Below are 17731 nucleotides of genomic sequence, written 5' to 3' on the forward strand. Positions count from 1 at the left end.
AAACAATAAAGGGCAGAGTTTAATAACTCTGGGCTATCTATTGCACAACGCAAGCCATCAAATTTGGGAGTGGTCATATTAAAGATGATAGAGCCCAGGGTCTACCCAGACAATTAGACGACTGTCCAATTTTTCCAGTTCTGTGGCTTTTAATTCCAATCAGCCTAATCAATGAAGAAGAAGATTTCTTCACACAAGGATATCTTATTTGTAAACTGGTTGGAGTACTTCAGGGTTACCTGATTTCCTGGGTGGCAACAGCACAGTTCATTATGAGAGAAATGCCTGAAAGTTCAGGTTGCAACTTGGCTTCCACCTGCATCTGAGGAAAGAACTGATATTTGTGTCAAAATAATGAAACATTGGACTCTTTTATTGCCTTCCATAAATCCTTCACAGATGGACTCATTATCTCCCATCAGAGTCCAGACCAGACTGTCGCAAAAGCAAAGTTTGTTCCTGATGCCTTTAGTAACGTCTTATTTAGTATAACTCTTTCTTTTCACCTCTGAACTAAGAATGACACATTCCAGAAAAATGGAGTAGGGGGAGTGGGCACAAATAGTATCTGGTAGGACTCATAGAAACACGTGATGTTGGAGTTGGGAGGGGATTGAAATCACTGAGTTTAGGATAGGTGCCATGGGCCTAGTTAAATCAACAGACCAAAGTTTGCCTGGGTATCACAATAGAGCTGTACTTTCTAAGAGAGAAATAAATTCCAGTGAAATTGGAAATCAGTATTTTTATAAGGCATTATGAACTTCAAACAAACATAATTTCTCATCATATTCAGCTCATGTTGGGCCCTTGATTCTAGTCTTCCTTATATTTTTGCAGACATGGAAAACTAAAGCTCAGAAAATTAAAATTAGTCATCTGGAGTCACACAATCACCTAACACCCAACCTCAGACTGGAAACAGGATATCCTTTCCCTAATCATGGAAATCTTGTGCAAGCCTGATTTGGAGGCCAGCAGGGTTGGGAAATAGTGGGAAATGAGTTTGGAAATGGAGAGTGAGATAAGATTGTGGAAAACCTTGCTTGACAAGTGGGGATTTTCTCTCTCTAATCGGTAGGCAGTGAGAAATTTAAACACGTGAGTGTGGTAAAAAGCTGTGTTTTAGGAAAGCTGGCTGGCCATGTGTATCATTTGTATCAAAGGAGAGGAGATTGCAAATGAGGTGATCCAAGAGAAATAGTTGTAGTTCAAGTAGGAAGATATGAGGGTCTAGACATTGAAAAGGAGGGGGAGAGATTCTCACAGGGAAAAGTGATGGAATCAAGTGGCTAATTGAGTTGAGAGACCGAAGGAAAGTCACAAGTGATATCCCCAAAGACAAAAATATATGAAGACTAACGTCACTCTATTGCTGATTTTTTTTAACCTATATGTGCTTGAAACATTTATGTAGGGTTAAAAATTATTATTTACTGCTCACACTGTTGGGGCATAATATGGGCCAACTCATGTTTTCCTCAATCCTGATTATTGAGTAGAAGTTTAAGACAACTGGCCAAATATCCAGCAAAGATGTCAGTCCTGGTGCCCTAAACCTACTTCCAAGATCTCACCTTGTGATTTTTGCCCAGGACCCTCCACAGAAGAGTTGCTCTTCAGACAGGAGGAGTGTACCTGGCCTGCTCAGAAAAGAGTCCTTGAAAAAAACAAATGGGAAACATGGCTACAAGAAAACTGGGAGGACTGCACGGTGAGAGCTTAAAAGACAGGGAAAAAGTCACTTTTTTGCAATGATTTAGTTATGACACCTCCCAGCCCCTCTTTCTAAGGGCAATTGCCAGCATAAATATCAAAATTCCTTGTTTTCTCCAAACCTAGTGGTTTGGGCTTCTCCATCTTCTGTTCACCTCTTCTTCATCATGACATGTTGCTTATTTTCTAACCTGTATCTTATCCTAACATTGCTGAACTTTGGAAAAGTTTAAAAGACTTGAGAATGAAATTGTTCCTTTTTGATAATAGTAAGTGTCAAACGCTGGACAATAGTTCTTGTCAAGGAGTTAATGATGCAATCTGGAATTCCTTGAATGACACATTAAGGCTAAAATTTTGATCAGCTGGAGCAGCCAGGCTGGTCTGAACAGAACTATCCAGGAACAAATAAAACTTGTTACCAGTGAAAAATAGGAGCTGTGATTTGTTGGTGCTGGAAATGACCCAGCTGATGGAGCCCCTAGCATTGAAAGAATCTCTGCGACTGGTCAGCCCAAGCACACAGAGCGATGGGGCTGCAATTCCTCAAGCCCCTGATTCCTGCTGGATGGAATCGTGTTAGGCAGAGAATTGCAGGTGTACCTGGGAAGGATGTGTTGGCAGCAATGAAAGAGCAAATCAACTTCTTTGCAACAGAGCGGGATGCCAATATGTTTGGGTTTTTTGTTTTTGTTTTTGTTTTGTTTTTGGAGTAATCAGATTGTATGTGAAGAATTTAAGAAGTCTTCCAGAAATAAGATTGAGTTTAAATCCTGCTCACTGGGGCCTCTTGATGGCTCTTCTGCTTCTCAGACTGACCTTATAGGTTATAGGATGATGAAATTAGGAGGTGGGAAGGAGCTTCAGGGAGGGTCTGGTCTAAACCCCTTCCTTTCAAAAAGGAAAGGGAAGTCCCAAAGAAATGATTTGCCAGAGGTTATACGTCTTGGGAGCAGGAGATATAAAAATAGAATATTGTTTCCCTGCTTTCTTTTCTTTTTAAAAATAATGTAAAATTCTCATATATAATGGATGGATACATTCTACTCTTAAAAATTAAACCATATACCTATTTGTTTAAAAAATTTAAACGATATATCTGAAACTTTGACCTCCACTCCCAAAACTATCTTTAGAGGTAATCATTTCAGTGTACATATGCATTCTTTCTTTATAGCTGCCATTTAAACTATGGATATATTGTAAAGGCCAGTGTAGCCTTCCTAATAAATTATAGAAAATTTAATTGGCCTTGAGATAACTGCACTCTGAGAGAATGGCTAAATAAATTCTATCATAGAAAATGTAATTGGAACACAGTGGTCCAAAAAAAGCCTCTCTGAGGAGGTGACATTCAATATAGAGATAGATATGATCTCTTGTCATTTCTAGATATGATCTCTTGTCATTTCTTAAGTTTTATTTCAAAATTAAGACCTTTTATAGCTTTGGAAAAATGGAATTTAAAGAATCGAAGTTTAAGTTTAATGTCTAAAAATATTAAGATCTTACTGATGTTTTTTTAAAGATATATTTGTATTTCTTTAAAATAGTAAACTATTTTGATTCAAACTTTTTTAAAAGGGTTGCCATTTTATTCATTAATTTTATTGGCAAAAACTGATGGCAACATTGTGGCAATAAAATAAGTTGACTTTTAGGAATAGAGTTTACAAGGGCAGTGTTACCACTAAATGTGGCTTTAGTTTCCTTTATATCAAAGCTGCCTGATGTTAAAAGCAAAAATAAAGTATCCATATCTGTTAAATATGGTAAAGTCGTTTTTATGTTTGTATCCCTAGCTACCTTAAAACAAAATAATAGCTTCCATCTTTTGAATGATTGTGTCTTACTTTGAAATCTTTTTATTATGTTTTAGGTGTCATTTTTACTTCCTTTCAGGATAAAATTGGGGGGGGGGACAACAATAATTTACATAACATGCAAAAGACAAGTTAGCATGGGAGATGAAGTCTTTTTATTTTTTTTATTTATTTATTTATTTATTTTTTTTGATGAAGTCTTTTTAAATGTGATTTCTGAGTATTTCCAAGGAAGCTAAAGATAATAATTTAAATGAGTAATTCTAAAACAGAATTTTATTCCTTCCACTCTTTACCCCTAGAAAATTTCAGAATCAGTTTTAGGATCCTGCCTTCCCTACCTCTAACCTTGTATGTAATTCTAATCAGGATCAGTCAGGATCTTCAACAACCCTACCTTGAGAACGAATCTCTGCCTCATAATTGTGTTTGGATGTGTGAAAGTTTTAGAGGGCACACCAAAAAAAGGTGAAAACTACTGGCTTACATAACATATTAACATATTTTAAATTAATAACTATTTTTAAAGGTTGACAACGAATTTGCTTTTTTTTTCTTTTTTTTATTTATTTTTCCCTTCAGAATTTGAACCTTTCATTTCAGGATTTGGGGAATCCTTATCAAGTTGCAAATTTTCACAGGATTCTTAGAAGACTAATTCGAGTCGAAACCCTCTGGTTAGTGGATAATTCATTGGTGGACTTAAGTGCCATAAGATTGCCAAGGTACCTGCTCTTTAGCATGTCTAGTTACTAAGTTAAAGTCAAATATTTGCTATTTGGGCATATGTGACTATCGTCTGTACCTACTGTGGCCATATGGTTAGGTCTTAAAGGCAATAGTGCTACATGATACCTGGGCAAGGCAAAAAGGGAAATTTCTACATCAAAATGCCACACTTTAGGGGTGTCTGGGTGACTTAGGTGGTTAAGTGTCCGACTCTTGATTTCAGCTCCGGTCATGATCTCAGGGTGATAAGATTGAGCCCCACATGCAGCTCCAGCATGGAATCTTGCTTAAGATTCTCTCTCTCTCTTTCTCTTTCTCTCTCCCCTATCCCTGCTCTCTCTCTCAAATAAATAAGTAAATCTTTACAAAATATCTATTCCTTTCCAAATTAATATCATCATCAATTTTTAGAGGAGTAATTTGTAATCATAGGATCATATCAGCAGAAAAGCCTGCCATATCCCTTGTATTGCACACTGGAAATGCAATTACATTATGTAAATGCTACTGTTGTAACATAGAAATTTTTAGTGAGTCATCCATATTTTTTGAGCACCTTTGAGGAGAGACCCTACAGGTAGTCGACAAGAGCTTTGGTTTCAGAGCCCTATTCTAATGGAAGGGTGAGGGTGGCCACTGAGAATAGTGACAGAAACAAACTAAAAGTTTTTAAAAAGATATGGACTCTTTGGTTTTCCAAGGATCCTAAACTCCTGACGTTAAAAATAATTTGCCTTTTTTGCTCCAGATTGCTTAAGAACTCTTTTTTGTAGAGAGCTGCTGTGTGCTTCACCAGGTACAATAAATAAGTGGGGTGAAGGGAAATAGGGGATGAAGGAAATCAAGCAGCCACAAGAAGGAAGGGTAAATCCTAGAACTCGTTAAGATACATCTCTGAGCTGGAGATGGACTGAGACAGGGTCACAAAAAGACCATCAGAGCCACACAGGGGAGGGAAACAGGAGATGGAGGAAATGTCAGAATTTGAAATGTGCCTGGATGTCTTCAGGCATTCCCAAAGTCCCTTTGAAACTTTAGATAGACCTGCATAGCATTTGGTCTTACTTATGTTCTGAGTAATCTCTACACTCAACATGGGCCTTGAACTCACAACCCCTTGATTAAGAGTCACATCTCTAGCAACTGAGCCAGCCAGGCACCCCTACTTATATTCTTTTTAAATAACAAATTTTAAAGTACCTGAAGAAAAATTCTCAAAAGAAACTTAATATCCCTACTATAAATAAAAGTCACTGGCAGTTGATACTGATTTATTCAGGGTTTTGTTTTTTTTTTTTCTGTTTGTTGTTGCCGTTTTTTTGTCTTGTTTTTGCCAGGCTCTTTGGAGGGTTGTAAAAGTGATACATTAATTATATTTTTAATACATATAAATACACATACAACAAACAAATGTTTAATAATCACAAAGCATACTTTAGAAATACTGAACTAGGAGATCATTTACTTGGAGTATCTGTACTTGATCTGATCCAGATCAATAAATCTCCAAATCTTTGCTATCTTATGTAAGAAAGAGAGAGAGAGAAAAAACCCACAATCATTAAAGAAAACACTTGCCCCAGGCTTTGCGTTCTCTAGATGTTTTCTTTTGGCTTTTCTTTCTTTAGAAATAGGATATATATGATATCAAATTATGTAATTGCAATCCAAATTTTTACAACCGCCAAATCAGTGTGTCAAGGGAGAAAAAAGGAGTTGATGTATTGTATATTCACAGCCTCCTTCCTTGTGCTGTAGAGGGAACACCACACTTGGGTTGCTGCTCTTCACCCCTAACATCCTGCTGACTGGGGATCTGTCATAGAGTAAATCTCAGAGCCTGAGAGGGATGTACATGGAAAATGAGAGAATGACTGGCAGACAAGGGCAGATTTCACAGGAGGACAGAGAGAGGGGCAGAGAGACAGGAACTGCCAAGGCTGGGTTTTCATTTAGAAATCGTCATGGTGCTAGTGCTCCTAAAAGATTATGTTGTAACCTGGAAAAGAGTAAAAACCCAAAGTTACCAGATGTATGATGAGGACTGTAAAATATCCATATGGAGAGACAGTGGAAGCAAATGAGGAAATGAAAAGAATAGATGTGAAAAATTGCAATTCAATTGGGGTGGGGGAGTTCAAATGAAATTTTTCTAATACCGTTATGTGGAAACTCTCTATTTAATATCATTTTTACCATTAGCAATCATTATTTACTAAGTGTCTTTGTGGGATACAAGGCCATAAATAAGTTCTCTGCATTTCTCTCATGGTATGAAATCCCAACTTATACATAAAGGAATTTTTCCTTGAGGCAAGGTGTCAGTGATAGATTTGAATGATTTCCTCTATTTGCATGGCCTTATACAATTACAGCTTTAAGGCAAAAATATTGAGAAGCATGATATGTCAGGAAAATGTATTCAACCTAAGTGTGCAACACACATTTCTCCTCCTAAGGATACCTTTTAGTTTACTTTTATATATAAAAGGCTTTTTTCTTTCCTGATTTAAAGTGCTATTTTTTCAATATAGAATTTAAGTATGAAAAAATAGAAAAAAGGTAACTGATCTCACTACTTGGAGGCAATACTTGTTTCACAAGTTGTTATGTGTCTGCGTGAACAACAATATTTCTGAGATTCTATGCAGCCATTCACCCTTTCATTTGAGACATACTGAGAATCCACCACGGACCATCATGCCAGGTACCGAGTGTCTACACTGGAAAAGAAAGCAGATTTCTGTAGTCAACAAACTTACAGTTTCATAGATCCTGCTTATTTTCTCTTAATATTTTCATACAAATATTTCTCTTCTCTGACAAAACACAGTTGTAGAAAACATCACTGTCACTCTTTTGAGGGGTTATTGTCTAGATGAGGGGGTATGGTCTAGTCCTATGCAAGATTTGGTAGTTAACCATCCTCTTCAGGAGACAATTGACAAGGTGTTTATATTTTTTATTCAGATGCAGAGTTTTAAATATGAACAAAAACCATCTCACATCTTTCAAACAATTGCCAAAGATACCTCAGATACAGCATTTGTCCTTGGCTGAAAACCACATTGAGTCTCTGACCGGGCTCTCCAGTTTATGGAGCACTCCACTGGAATCCCTTACGCTCAAGAGGAACCCTTGTGAGTTTCACCAAAATTACCGGAAACGGTAAGGCCCCAAACATCTTGGTGGATGTTCTTCATTGAATGTTATGCTTTGAATAGCTGTTCCCTCAAGCTTAAATTCGCTTGGCAAATATTTGTCTTACCTACTACATTTCGAACATATCATGCTTCTGATCTCACCTAAAGAATTTTAAACTGATCTTTAAAAAAAAAATCTTTAGTACACTCCTCTCAGTTAATTTATGACTGCTTTAAAATTTTAGGCTTCTCTCATAGTGTGATTTGACAAATAAAAGATGCTTCATTTTAGACTTTCAAGTCCTACGTGGTCCATACGAGAGTTTTATAAATTGTTTATTCTTTGTTTGTTTGTTTGTTTTGAGAGAGAGCAAAGGTGAGCAGGGGCGGAGGAGAGAAAAAGAGAGAGAATCCCAAGCAGGCTCCACGCCCAGCACAGAGCCTGGTGCAGAGCCCCATCTCATGACCCTGAGATCATGAACTGAGCTGAAATTGAGAGTCAGATGCATTTCCAACTGAGCCACCCAGACATTCCTATTTTCTGGTTTTATTTTCACTCCTTTGGGCCACAAGTGCACCATTAAGAGGTTACAAAGAAGTCATTGATTCGATCTACCCCAGTGGTTGAAAGTCCTTGAAAACATGTGAGGAATAAACCATTTTATTGCACTGTCACTACTGGAACATTCCTCATGATAATAATGCAATGTACACCTTGGAGTATGCAGAAAATTCGATGCCCATGTATTTCTCCCTAGCTAATTCCCAGCGCCACTAGTGGGAATTTGAAGGGTAAAAACAAGCTACTGAGTTCTAGAACTTGTATTTGCCCCCAGATAACAAATCAACTCACATCTCAGTTTGAATCAGTCATACAAAGGCTTAGATCATCTCTAGGTGCATATCCTGTCTATGATTACGTCCTTCATCTACATTCAACTTCCATAAAAGACATATTTCTCACTACCTTCCTTTCTCAAACTGCCATTTTCCCATTACAACAACCATATTCCAGAGGCCTATGTAATATTAGCCTCTTCGACCCCTGATGTACAACAAAAAATTGTCGAAATAAAAATCCTAATCTCTGTTGTTCCTACATAAATCTTATTACTGCCGTTGTCTCCCTCATGACTGTAGACTTCAGGCAAAATTCATGTTTTGTGATAATAAATTCTCAAATTGCTTTTACGTAAGTGAAAACTAGCAGCACAGTTGCTTTAAAATTGAACTAATATTTAACCATAATAACATTTTGAGGTTTAAAATTATATTTCCTTCAGTCAGAGGAGGTTTAGCTGGACATTTCAACCTCATTCATAAAAAAGGCACATTTCCAGTCATAAAGACAATTTATTAGTATTACATTTTAGTTTTGTTAATTTATAAGTGGGATTTTATTTTGATCCCAAATCAGTTACTTGCCTCCCTTCAGAGGGTGCCTTACAACAATAGAATTAAGATTAACTGTCTGAAATCTGATATGCCCTGAGGTCTCACTATAAATCTGTCTTCAAAATTTATGATGTGGTATAGAGTTATGTGAGAATGAGGGATATAATGAGGTTCTTCTATTTTCTAACAGTAACTCTATTGGATTGAGTCCAAGGTGGATACGGCCTGGCATTCAAGCTATAAAAAGCCAGGTTGTATTGACTTGGTTACTTTAAACAGAAGTTTAAAATTACAGGGTTACTTTAAACGAAAAGATGTGGTCATTTCACAGTATGAGGAAAGGATTTGAGTATCTACTTCTGCTGAGGAACTAAACTGAAATCCCAAGTTCACCCAAGTTTGTGTTCAGTCGCCTAGCCAAAATCCACACTTTGAGGATCATAACAGCATTCATCCTGTCCCTGGGTATCTCGACATCATGATCAGAATTCTTTAAGGATAAGATTTTCTTGATCATTGTCACCTAGAGTTGTGACTGTCTTTCCCTTCCTCCTTTGTTTCAGATCCTCCAATAAGAAGAAAGCACAGTTCAAAAGAGAAAAAAAAAATTACTGATAAAGCTCATAGTGTAAGTCCCAGTAGGTAGAAGGCAGCCCCATTTCCTGGGACACCCACAGGCAAACTCTTCTACTATTCTTTGGAAGTCCATGTGATCTGAGTTCACCACAGTCTGACTTTTTGAAAAGAAGTAGCAGCTAGGGTTTCCTGTCAGCTAAGTCTGAACATTAGGGCCGGAAGACTTAGATTTTTATCTTTGCACTGTCACCTACAGGCTTTATGATCTTGGATAAGTGACTTAAAATGGGGGATAAAAACCAACCGGACAGTATTGGTGTGAGGATTAAATAAGATAAAGTGCAGGAAGCATTTAGTGTTGAGAAAATTCTGTGGCCAATGAGAGCATCTAAGGAGGTCAACACCACCATTGGTTGACATGTCATGTCTACTGACAGGTTTCAGTATTTTCCATCTGAGGCAAATCCCAGGGCTATGTGTCTTCTCCAGTATGAGCCCACAGAACTCCCAGATCTAGGAAAGCTGTCCACTTGAAAGGAAACACTGCTTTATAAGACTGCTAGGTATTTGACTACTGTTTAACAGGGTTGATGTGCAGGACACCTTCCTGAACCTGGATGTAACTGTGTAAATTTGAAATGTGATTTTCAAAAATGCTCTCTGTCAAGAGAAAATACTTCAGCACAAGAATATTTCCCACCCCTTCTCATACCTCACAGCCTGAATTCTTCCTTAACTGTCATTAAACAACATGTTTTTTCCTTACTTTTTCCTTTTTAAAAAACTTTTACCTTTATAATGTGCATATATATCATGATGTCATTCTTTCTCTCATGGTTGGTTGGCTAAGTTCCTTCATTTTTTTTTCTATTATAGAACTTTGTAAAAACTGAACTTCCCTTATAAAAACAGATTGTATGCAGTCCCACTTCTCTGATCTATACTTACGATCTGAACTATAGAATAGCTCCCTGAAAGGGCAAGCTACAGCAGAGAGATCAGCTCAATGAACATAAATAGTATTTTATTATAACCCTGCTACAAAGATTACAAAAAAAACCAGAGCAAAATGATAGTCACTCGTCTTTCTTATAACAATAGGCCAAGTCCACTCATTCATTAAGAGAGTAGTGAAAGACAATGCTTTTGTTCAGTATGGTTATTTTTATTTATTTATTTATTTTTTAACTTTTGCTTTAGAGTGTTTTCCTGTTTGCCAAACTTAAAAATGCTGGATGGAATCCTGAAGCTACCAGAAGATTCTTCACCACCAGAAACCAATATTTTTTCAAAAATATGTATTGTGTCCTAATGCAATCTATGTAGAAAGCAAGCAATCACCGTTCTCTAAAAGCTAACAAATACAGGAGATGCGTAACTAAATATTGTTGCTTACCATATATATTATATATATTTATATATTGATTTCTTTTAAACTAGTGACCTCCAGTTTTTTTTAATTCTATACCCCATCAGTAAATAAATTTTGAGCATACACATATTTCTATTTAGAAATCTTATATTTAAAATACTAGGAAAATAACAAGTATACTTAAACATTAAAAAAACATTAAAAAACATTAAAAAGAGAGATCTTTAAGTGATGGCATAAAAATTTAACATGAATAAAGGCTCTCAGTTTTTCTCCATACTCCAGGGACTCATCTGTCCAGCATTGAGGCTGTGAGTCTCTTACTTTGAAAGTACTGCTTTAAATATCTGAACCTATCAAAAGGAAGAGGGACAGTTACATGATCTTAAGTCACATGCATTGGATTCTTCATTTTATTTCTTTTGTTGTTGTTCTTGTTTAAAGATTATTTATTTGTTTATTCAAGAGAGACACAGAGAGAGGCAGAGATATAGGCAGAGGGAGAAGCACTCTCCCTCTAGGGAGCCTGATGCAGGACTTGATCCCAAAACCCTGGGATCACGACTAAACCCAAAGGCAGACGCTCAACCACCGAGCCACCCAGGTGCCCTGGATTCTTCATTTTAAACATTCTGTCAATCATGAGTAACTTTGATACAGCAGAAATTTAGGAAGCTCCTAGACCATTTGTTAAATATTTAGAAAATAAACAATAATGGTACAGCTTCTTTATGTTCAGAAAATTTCACAAATGTGATTTTTTTTTAAATTTTTATTTATTTATGATAGAGAGAGAGAGAGAGAGAGAGGCAGAGACACAGGCAGAGGGAGAAGCAGGCTCCATGCACCGGGAGCTCGACGTGGGATTCGATCCCGGGTCTCCAGGATCGCGCCCTGGGCCAAAGGCAGGCGCCAAACCACTGCGCCACCCAGGGATCCCCACAAATGTGATTTTAAAGCTGCCTTCCCTATACATTAAAGAGAAAGAATACAATTCAATTTCATTGCTTTCCAAATTTAGAGAAAGGTCATTAATTAGATCTACTGCTGACCTTATATTTTTCCTTATTTATAAAGATCAACTTAGTTGCAGAGCTAAAACTTTCCCTAGATGGTTCATCAATTAGATCTTTCCTAGCATGAAATAAAATATTTTCTGGATCATTCTGCCATGAATAAAAACTGCTTATAACATTACATAACAAAGATTCTAACAAGACCAAGATACAGTTCCTTCCCTTGAGAATCTTATGAATGACTAAAGTAGACAACACACACAAAGACCAAAAATACAATGAAATATGTTATAAATATTTATATAAATATAAATATGAGAGGATGTGGGAGGAAGAGGTTTAATTTTAAGTTATTGGAAGCCACTTTGAGGACTTTATAGTAGGAAGATAATTTGAGACGGATGTTATCAGTCAGCAGGTTATATCAGTCAGGCAGCATGACATGAAAAGGAGCACAGGGGCACCTGGGTGGCTCAGTCGGTTAGGCGTCTGACTCCTGATTTCAGCTCAGGACATGATCTAATGGATTATGGGATCCAGCCCTGCATCAGGCTCTGGGCTCAGCAAGGAGTCTGCATAAGATTCTCTCCCTCTTCCTGCCCCTCCCCATACCCTGCACACACATGCTTGCTCTCTCGCTCTCTCTCTTAATCTCTCTATAAAAACAGAAAGAGAGAGAGAGAGAGAGAAAAGGGGCACAAAGACCAGAAAGTATATATCAGTTAGGAACGGGCCAGGCTGTAAGAGTCAAAGTGGATTGACAATGGTTAAGAAGAGTAATAGTAATAGCTGTAGTTTTTGAGCATCTACTATGTATTAGGCACAGGACACTGTACATTCATTATTTAAATCCTCAAACTATGAGGGTCCAACTGTTCTCATGTCATTAGTAAGGATATCTGAGGCTTAAAGAGGAAATAGTTTGGTTAAGGTGACACAGGTAGGTCACACAACTGTTACATGGCAAAGGCAAGGTTCAAAGCCTGAACACTTTCAACAGCCTTGCTGCATCTTCTAATAATACAGTTCTGATTTAAAAATTCAAGATGGTAGGGGGATCCCTGGGTGGCGCAGCGGTTTAGCGCCTGCCTTTGGCCCAGGGCGCGATCCTGGAGACCCGGGATCGAATCCCACATCAGGCTCCTGGTGCATGGAGCCTGCTTCTCCCTCTGCCTATGTCTCTGCCTCTCTCTCTCTCTCTCTCTCTCTCTGTTACTATCATAAATAAATAAAAATTAAAAAAAAACTTTAAAAAAATAAAATATAAATAAAAATTCAAGATGGTATTTGTGTTTCCAGGGACAGCACCTTTTCTCATAATTCAACCTAAATACCAGCATTTTGCCAGAATCAAGTATTCACCATTCCTTGAGCATAGCTTAAACCTTCCTTTTTGAAATCTTTCCTTCTCTCTGCAATATTTTTCCCTGGAAGGTAACCATAAGAAAATCTTTCTTCTTTTCATTGTTTATTCCAAACACTATTTCCTCCAAAAATCCTCTCTCATCTTTTCAATCAGATGTTTTTTCTGCAGTTCCAAAGTACTTAAAAAAATATTGGTCTTAGGGCACATTTTCTTAATAATGCCTCCACTTGATTTTTATTTAAATGTATACTTTGCCTGTTTCCCCAAAAAGGGCTGTAATCATGAAATAAGAAAGAGGATACATTGCATTTTAGATGTTTATGCATGTATCCTTCTGCTTTTCTAAATCAAGGCAGGAAAACATCTTCTATAAAGAACTAGAGAATAAATATTTTAGGCTTCGTTGGTCACATGGTCTCTATCATAACCATTGAACTTTGCCATTATAGTGCAAAAGCAGCCATTCATCATATGTAATGAATGAGTGTGGTTGTGCCCTAATAAAGCTTTATTTACAAAAATGTGTTGCAGGCTATAGTTTGCTGACTCCTGCTCTAAATGTCGTCGTGTGGTTGATTGCTGTACTTTTAAACAATATCCATTGTCCCCTAGACCTAGATGAGGTGTATATTTCTCTACTCTTTGAATTCAGATGTGTCAAGCAACCTGACTTGACCAGTGAAATATAAGTGCGTCTGATACAGGTCACTTGCAGGCAGAAATTTTGAGAACCAGTTTGTGCTTTGTCACATTTTCTTTTTTTGTGCCATACTGGCAGACAAATTTCCAGATAGAGACTTCTCTTTCAGCCTAGGGTCTGTGGTAAATACAATTTGGGGCAGAGCAACGGTCATCCTAAGGGATGTATAGCAAGAGAAAGTAGAACTATGTTATCAACCTCTGTGATTCTATTTGATGCTGTACGATAGCCTAGACTTTCCCAACAAATACATCTCCTTAAATTTAAGGACTGACATTTATCCCGTGATGTGTTGGTGATACCTAGATCTATGCCAGAGAGGAATTGATTGGAGGGAGGTCAATGCCCTGAATAACATTAAACTAAAATTGAGTTTATCACTCACTATAGTGACAGCAGCTTTAGAAACCATCATGGTGACATGTCCAACAATGGTATTGCTGTGATTTCAAATAAATCTGCTCATTTGACCTGTGTAATACTTCCTTGCAACTTCTATAATATCTAGAGACCCGAGTTACTTTCTCCCATGGCCTAAGCTTATATACTGTCTTGGGAAATACTGTATTGAGAAATATACAGGGACTATTATCAGCACCAGAGCAATATTTGTGGGAATTTTGTGTGTAGGCACAAAGATGGCAGACTTCTAGCCATATTCTATTTAACTGAACAGAACCACACCAAGTTCCCATTCTTTTTTTTCTTAAGATTTATTTATTTATTTATTTATTTATTTATTTATTTATTTATTTATTATAGACATAGAGAGAGAGAGAGAGGCAGAGACACAGGAGGAGGGAGAAGCAGGCTCCATGCCGGGAGCCTGACATGGGACTCGATCCCGGGTCTCCAGGATCACACCCTGGGCCAAAGGCAAGCGCCAAACCGCTGAGCCACCCAGGGATCCCCCCAAGTTCCCATTCTAAAACTTCTAGATACATCCATCTTTCTGAAATAGTCAGTTCTCCTCCAATACCCTGGAGGCGATAGGCATAAAAGGAATGACCTAATGCCACTTAGCATCTTCCATCTAATTTTGTGTCTCAGTTTCATTCTTTTCCTGAACGGCATGTGTGTGCAGGCTCATGGTTATCTGTATGGCTCAGTTCAAAACAGTGGCAGGGACTAATCTGTGTAGCTAGGACAACTTTCTGACAGAGGCCACAATGCAGATAAGCATTGTTAAGAAAATCCTCAATGAGTAAGAAAATGAGTAGAGTTAAGAAATGAGAAAATGTTAAGAAAATGAGTAGAGTGAGAGAAGCACATTCAGGGCATGAAGAAACCATACACATCAACAAGTCCACCTCCTCACCAGACCCCAGTGAATGCCCATACCAACTCTTCAACATCCAGCAAAGGATTTTCCAGTTCACATTTGGTAAAATTGAATAATTATAAACATTTGAGAAAATTATGTTTGGCCCACCCTAATCTGTACGAAGGTCTTCCTTATATTGAACTGATGGTATCTGCCTTCTTCTGCAGCTTCCAATCGATTGTTTAAATCTCTCAAATACGTATAATTAATTCCATCTTGTAGGGAATTTTTCTCAACTTCCAGGTTCTTGAAAGTACCCTCATATCCTCTTTTCTATTACAGTGGAAATGTAGGATTTGTGGGATGAGGAGGACAGAGGAAGAGTAGGGCAAAGGTAACTAGAAAGTGAGAAAAAGGACGATTTTCTTCAGGTTCTACACACATCCAAAGAGGAAGATTCCTAAACATAATCCTTGTACCAGATTTTAAAAATCAAGTTAGCAAGTTAAAAAAAATATGTTATGTTTTAATTCCTTTAGAAATCATCTACCTCCAATTATTATTTCTTTCCAGGATAGAACAATTTTTCACTAATTGCTTGTCATTATACTACCAAACTGTGTTAATGGATGCCCATCTTTTTAAAGGCTAATTGCAGATATGAAACAAGTTTCTAATTAGTTTTAGAGCTTGGGAGCAGATGCATCAGTACTGGAATCACGCAGGTGCGTATTTGCTTAGTTGATTTTTTTTTTCCTCTTCAAAAGAAGTATTCTGAGTTCTGTTTGGAGTTTCTAAAAGGTCACTCCAAAACTTACTATATTACTTTACAAAATTCAAAGTGAAATATGTGGCTAAGTTTTTTTCCTCCAAATTCTCAGTGTCTTTGAACTATAAACATTTTAAGGTACTTTTCACTTTATATTCTAGTTATTTTTGACAATGTCTAAAATACAAGTTCCTTCAAGGGCAGGAGTCATCTTAATTCTTCTTTATACCCCTCTAAAAACTGAACATCAGTGAATATTGAGAGAATGAGTGAAAAATGAGTATATCCTCCTTTAGGTTAAATCTCTAGGGTTAGAAAATCTTTTTAAAATTGCAGCTCATGAGTCTAAAGAAATAATGTTACAGGGCTGAAAAAAATATCTTGTGGAAACCAAAAATCTCACTGAGACATGAACTTCCCTCATGGAGGGACAGGGAAGTTGTTAGCTTTGGGGTTGCTCTGGGTTTTTTCCTACCTATTCCCTTACTCATTTCTCTGACCAGTCAGACCTCAGGCCAGCAGTTCTGCTCCCCCTGTCCTTCCACCCAAGGAAGGAGAGCTAAACTGCTTGGACCTAGGTTATGATAGGTTTTCTATGGGTGGTGCCTTCCGGGAGGCTTTGGTTTCTTTTTCTTATTATCTTCCTTCCACACTTGGAAAGTAGTAAAGGCACCTGCTTCTCTCCTCATCTCTCGCCTTTCCGTTCCCCTTTCCTTCCCCTTCCTCTCCCCTTCTCTCCCATCATCTCCCTCCCTTTCTCTCTCTTTTCCTCTCCCCTCCACACACACACACACACACACACACACACACACACACACACTTTGCACTCCCTCACTCAGCAGGAGACTTCACCCAGGTGTGGAAGGTAGGCATGTCAAGAAGTACAGGCCAACTCAGTGCTACAACAGTGAAGCAAATGCTCTTTTCTGCTTGTTTCCATGTTTCCCTGAGCTGGCAGGAGTAGCTTTTTGCTTTATAGGAGCCATCACTTCTAAATATAAAATCTGGACTCAGTAGGATGGTGCCTATACACGTATCTAGCTTGGGTGTAAGTTCTACTAGATCCCAGTATAATTTGTTAGACTTTGTCAATGGCTTGAGGGGCAGAGAGCTAATTTGTAATAAAAATGTTATTTTGTTTTGTCAGTGTCATTAATCTCCTTCCAGAAAATTATAGGAGGTATTACTCGGAGGCAGGATTCTGGTATTCTTCAGTCCCATGGCCAAAGTGCCATTTAAATAGCGTGCCAGTCTCACTTTATTCTCAATATTAGAGTACATGCTGCTTGCATACATACCTACAAATATACTGATAGATTTCATATTTAACACTAAGCTGAATTTCACCTACATAAAAAATCTGCTATAAACAGTTAAAACAATATCTTGAGTAAGTTCTACGGATCCCACTCATACGGATTCTCAATCTATTCCAAATATGGTCAGAATTAGTTAATGATATTCCCTCTGCATATTATATAACACAGAGAGCTAATTACGGAGCAAAAGTTAGTTGCAAAAAGTAAGGAATAAAACTAGGAACAAATATTTTTAAAAAGTAAGAAACAAATATGAATATATAATTTATTCTAACACAGAGCTGTGAAATTCAAGCAAATAGCTAATATTGGTCTATATTATACAGAAGAATTATGGCTTCTCTCTTTGGCTTTCGAAAATAAAAATAAAGACAAAGCAATTGATCACTGGGTAACAAGATCTAGGATGCCTTTCAAATGAATTTATATTAAGTATCCACAGGGTGTATTGCCATCATTTTTTAAAAGTAAAGCTCATTTTGATGAAAAATTGTGCTTTAAAAGGTTCATTTATTTCCTTTTTGCAAGTCCATACCTGTTCAA

The 17731-nt window shown here is 37.4% G+C and overlaps 1 protein-coding gene and 1 long non-coding RNA gene across 5 annotated transcripts in view; one reads left to right on the plus strand and one right to left on the minus strand.

The window, feature by feature from the left end:
* Positions 1–17731, plus strand: part of LOC144302666 (acidic leucine-rich nuclear phosphoprotein 32-related protein-like) — a 54105-nt gene that overhangs the window by 13529 nt on the left and 22845 nt on the right. The window contains exons 4-8 of one of the 4 annotated variants that reach the window (XM_077880225.1): positions 1596–1714; positions 4122–4264; positions 7239–7436; positions 9370–9434; positions 10583–10868. In XM_077880225.1, coding sequence (XP_077736351.1) covers positions 1596–1714; positions 4122–4264; positions 7239–7436; positions 9370–9421 — 512 coding nt within the window. In that variant the 3' untranslated portion in view covers positions 9422–9434; positions 10583–10868. Of the gene's footprint in view, positions 1–1595; positions 1715–4121; positions 4265–7238; positions 7437–9369; positions 9435–10582; positions 10872–17731 lie in introns of those variants that run through there. The other 3 variants (XM_077880224.1, XM_077880223.1, XM_077880226.1) reach the window with 3 other exon arrangements.
* The window catches only part of LOC144302667 (uncharacterized), an 86374-nt gene that overhangs the window by 8990 nt on the left and 59653 nt on the right, over positions 1–17731 (minus strand). The gene's annotated exons all lie outside the window — the stretch shown is intronic.

This window comes from Canis aureus, chromosome 31, assembly GCF_053574225.1.
Source record: "Canis aureus isolate CA01 chromosome 31, VMU_Caureus_v.1.0, whole genome shotgun sequence".
In the NCBI taxonomy this organism is placed as follows: Eukaryota; Metazoa; Chordata; class Mammalia; order Carnivora; family Canidae; genus Canis; species Canis aureus.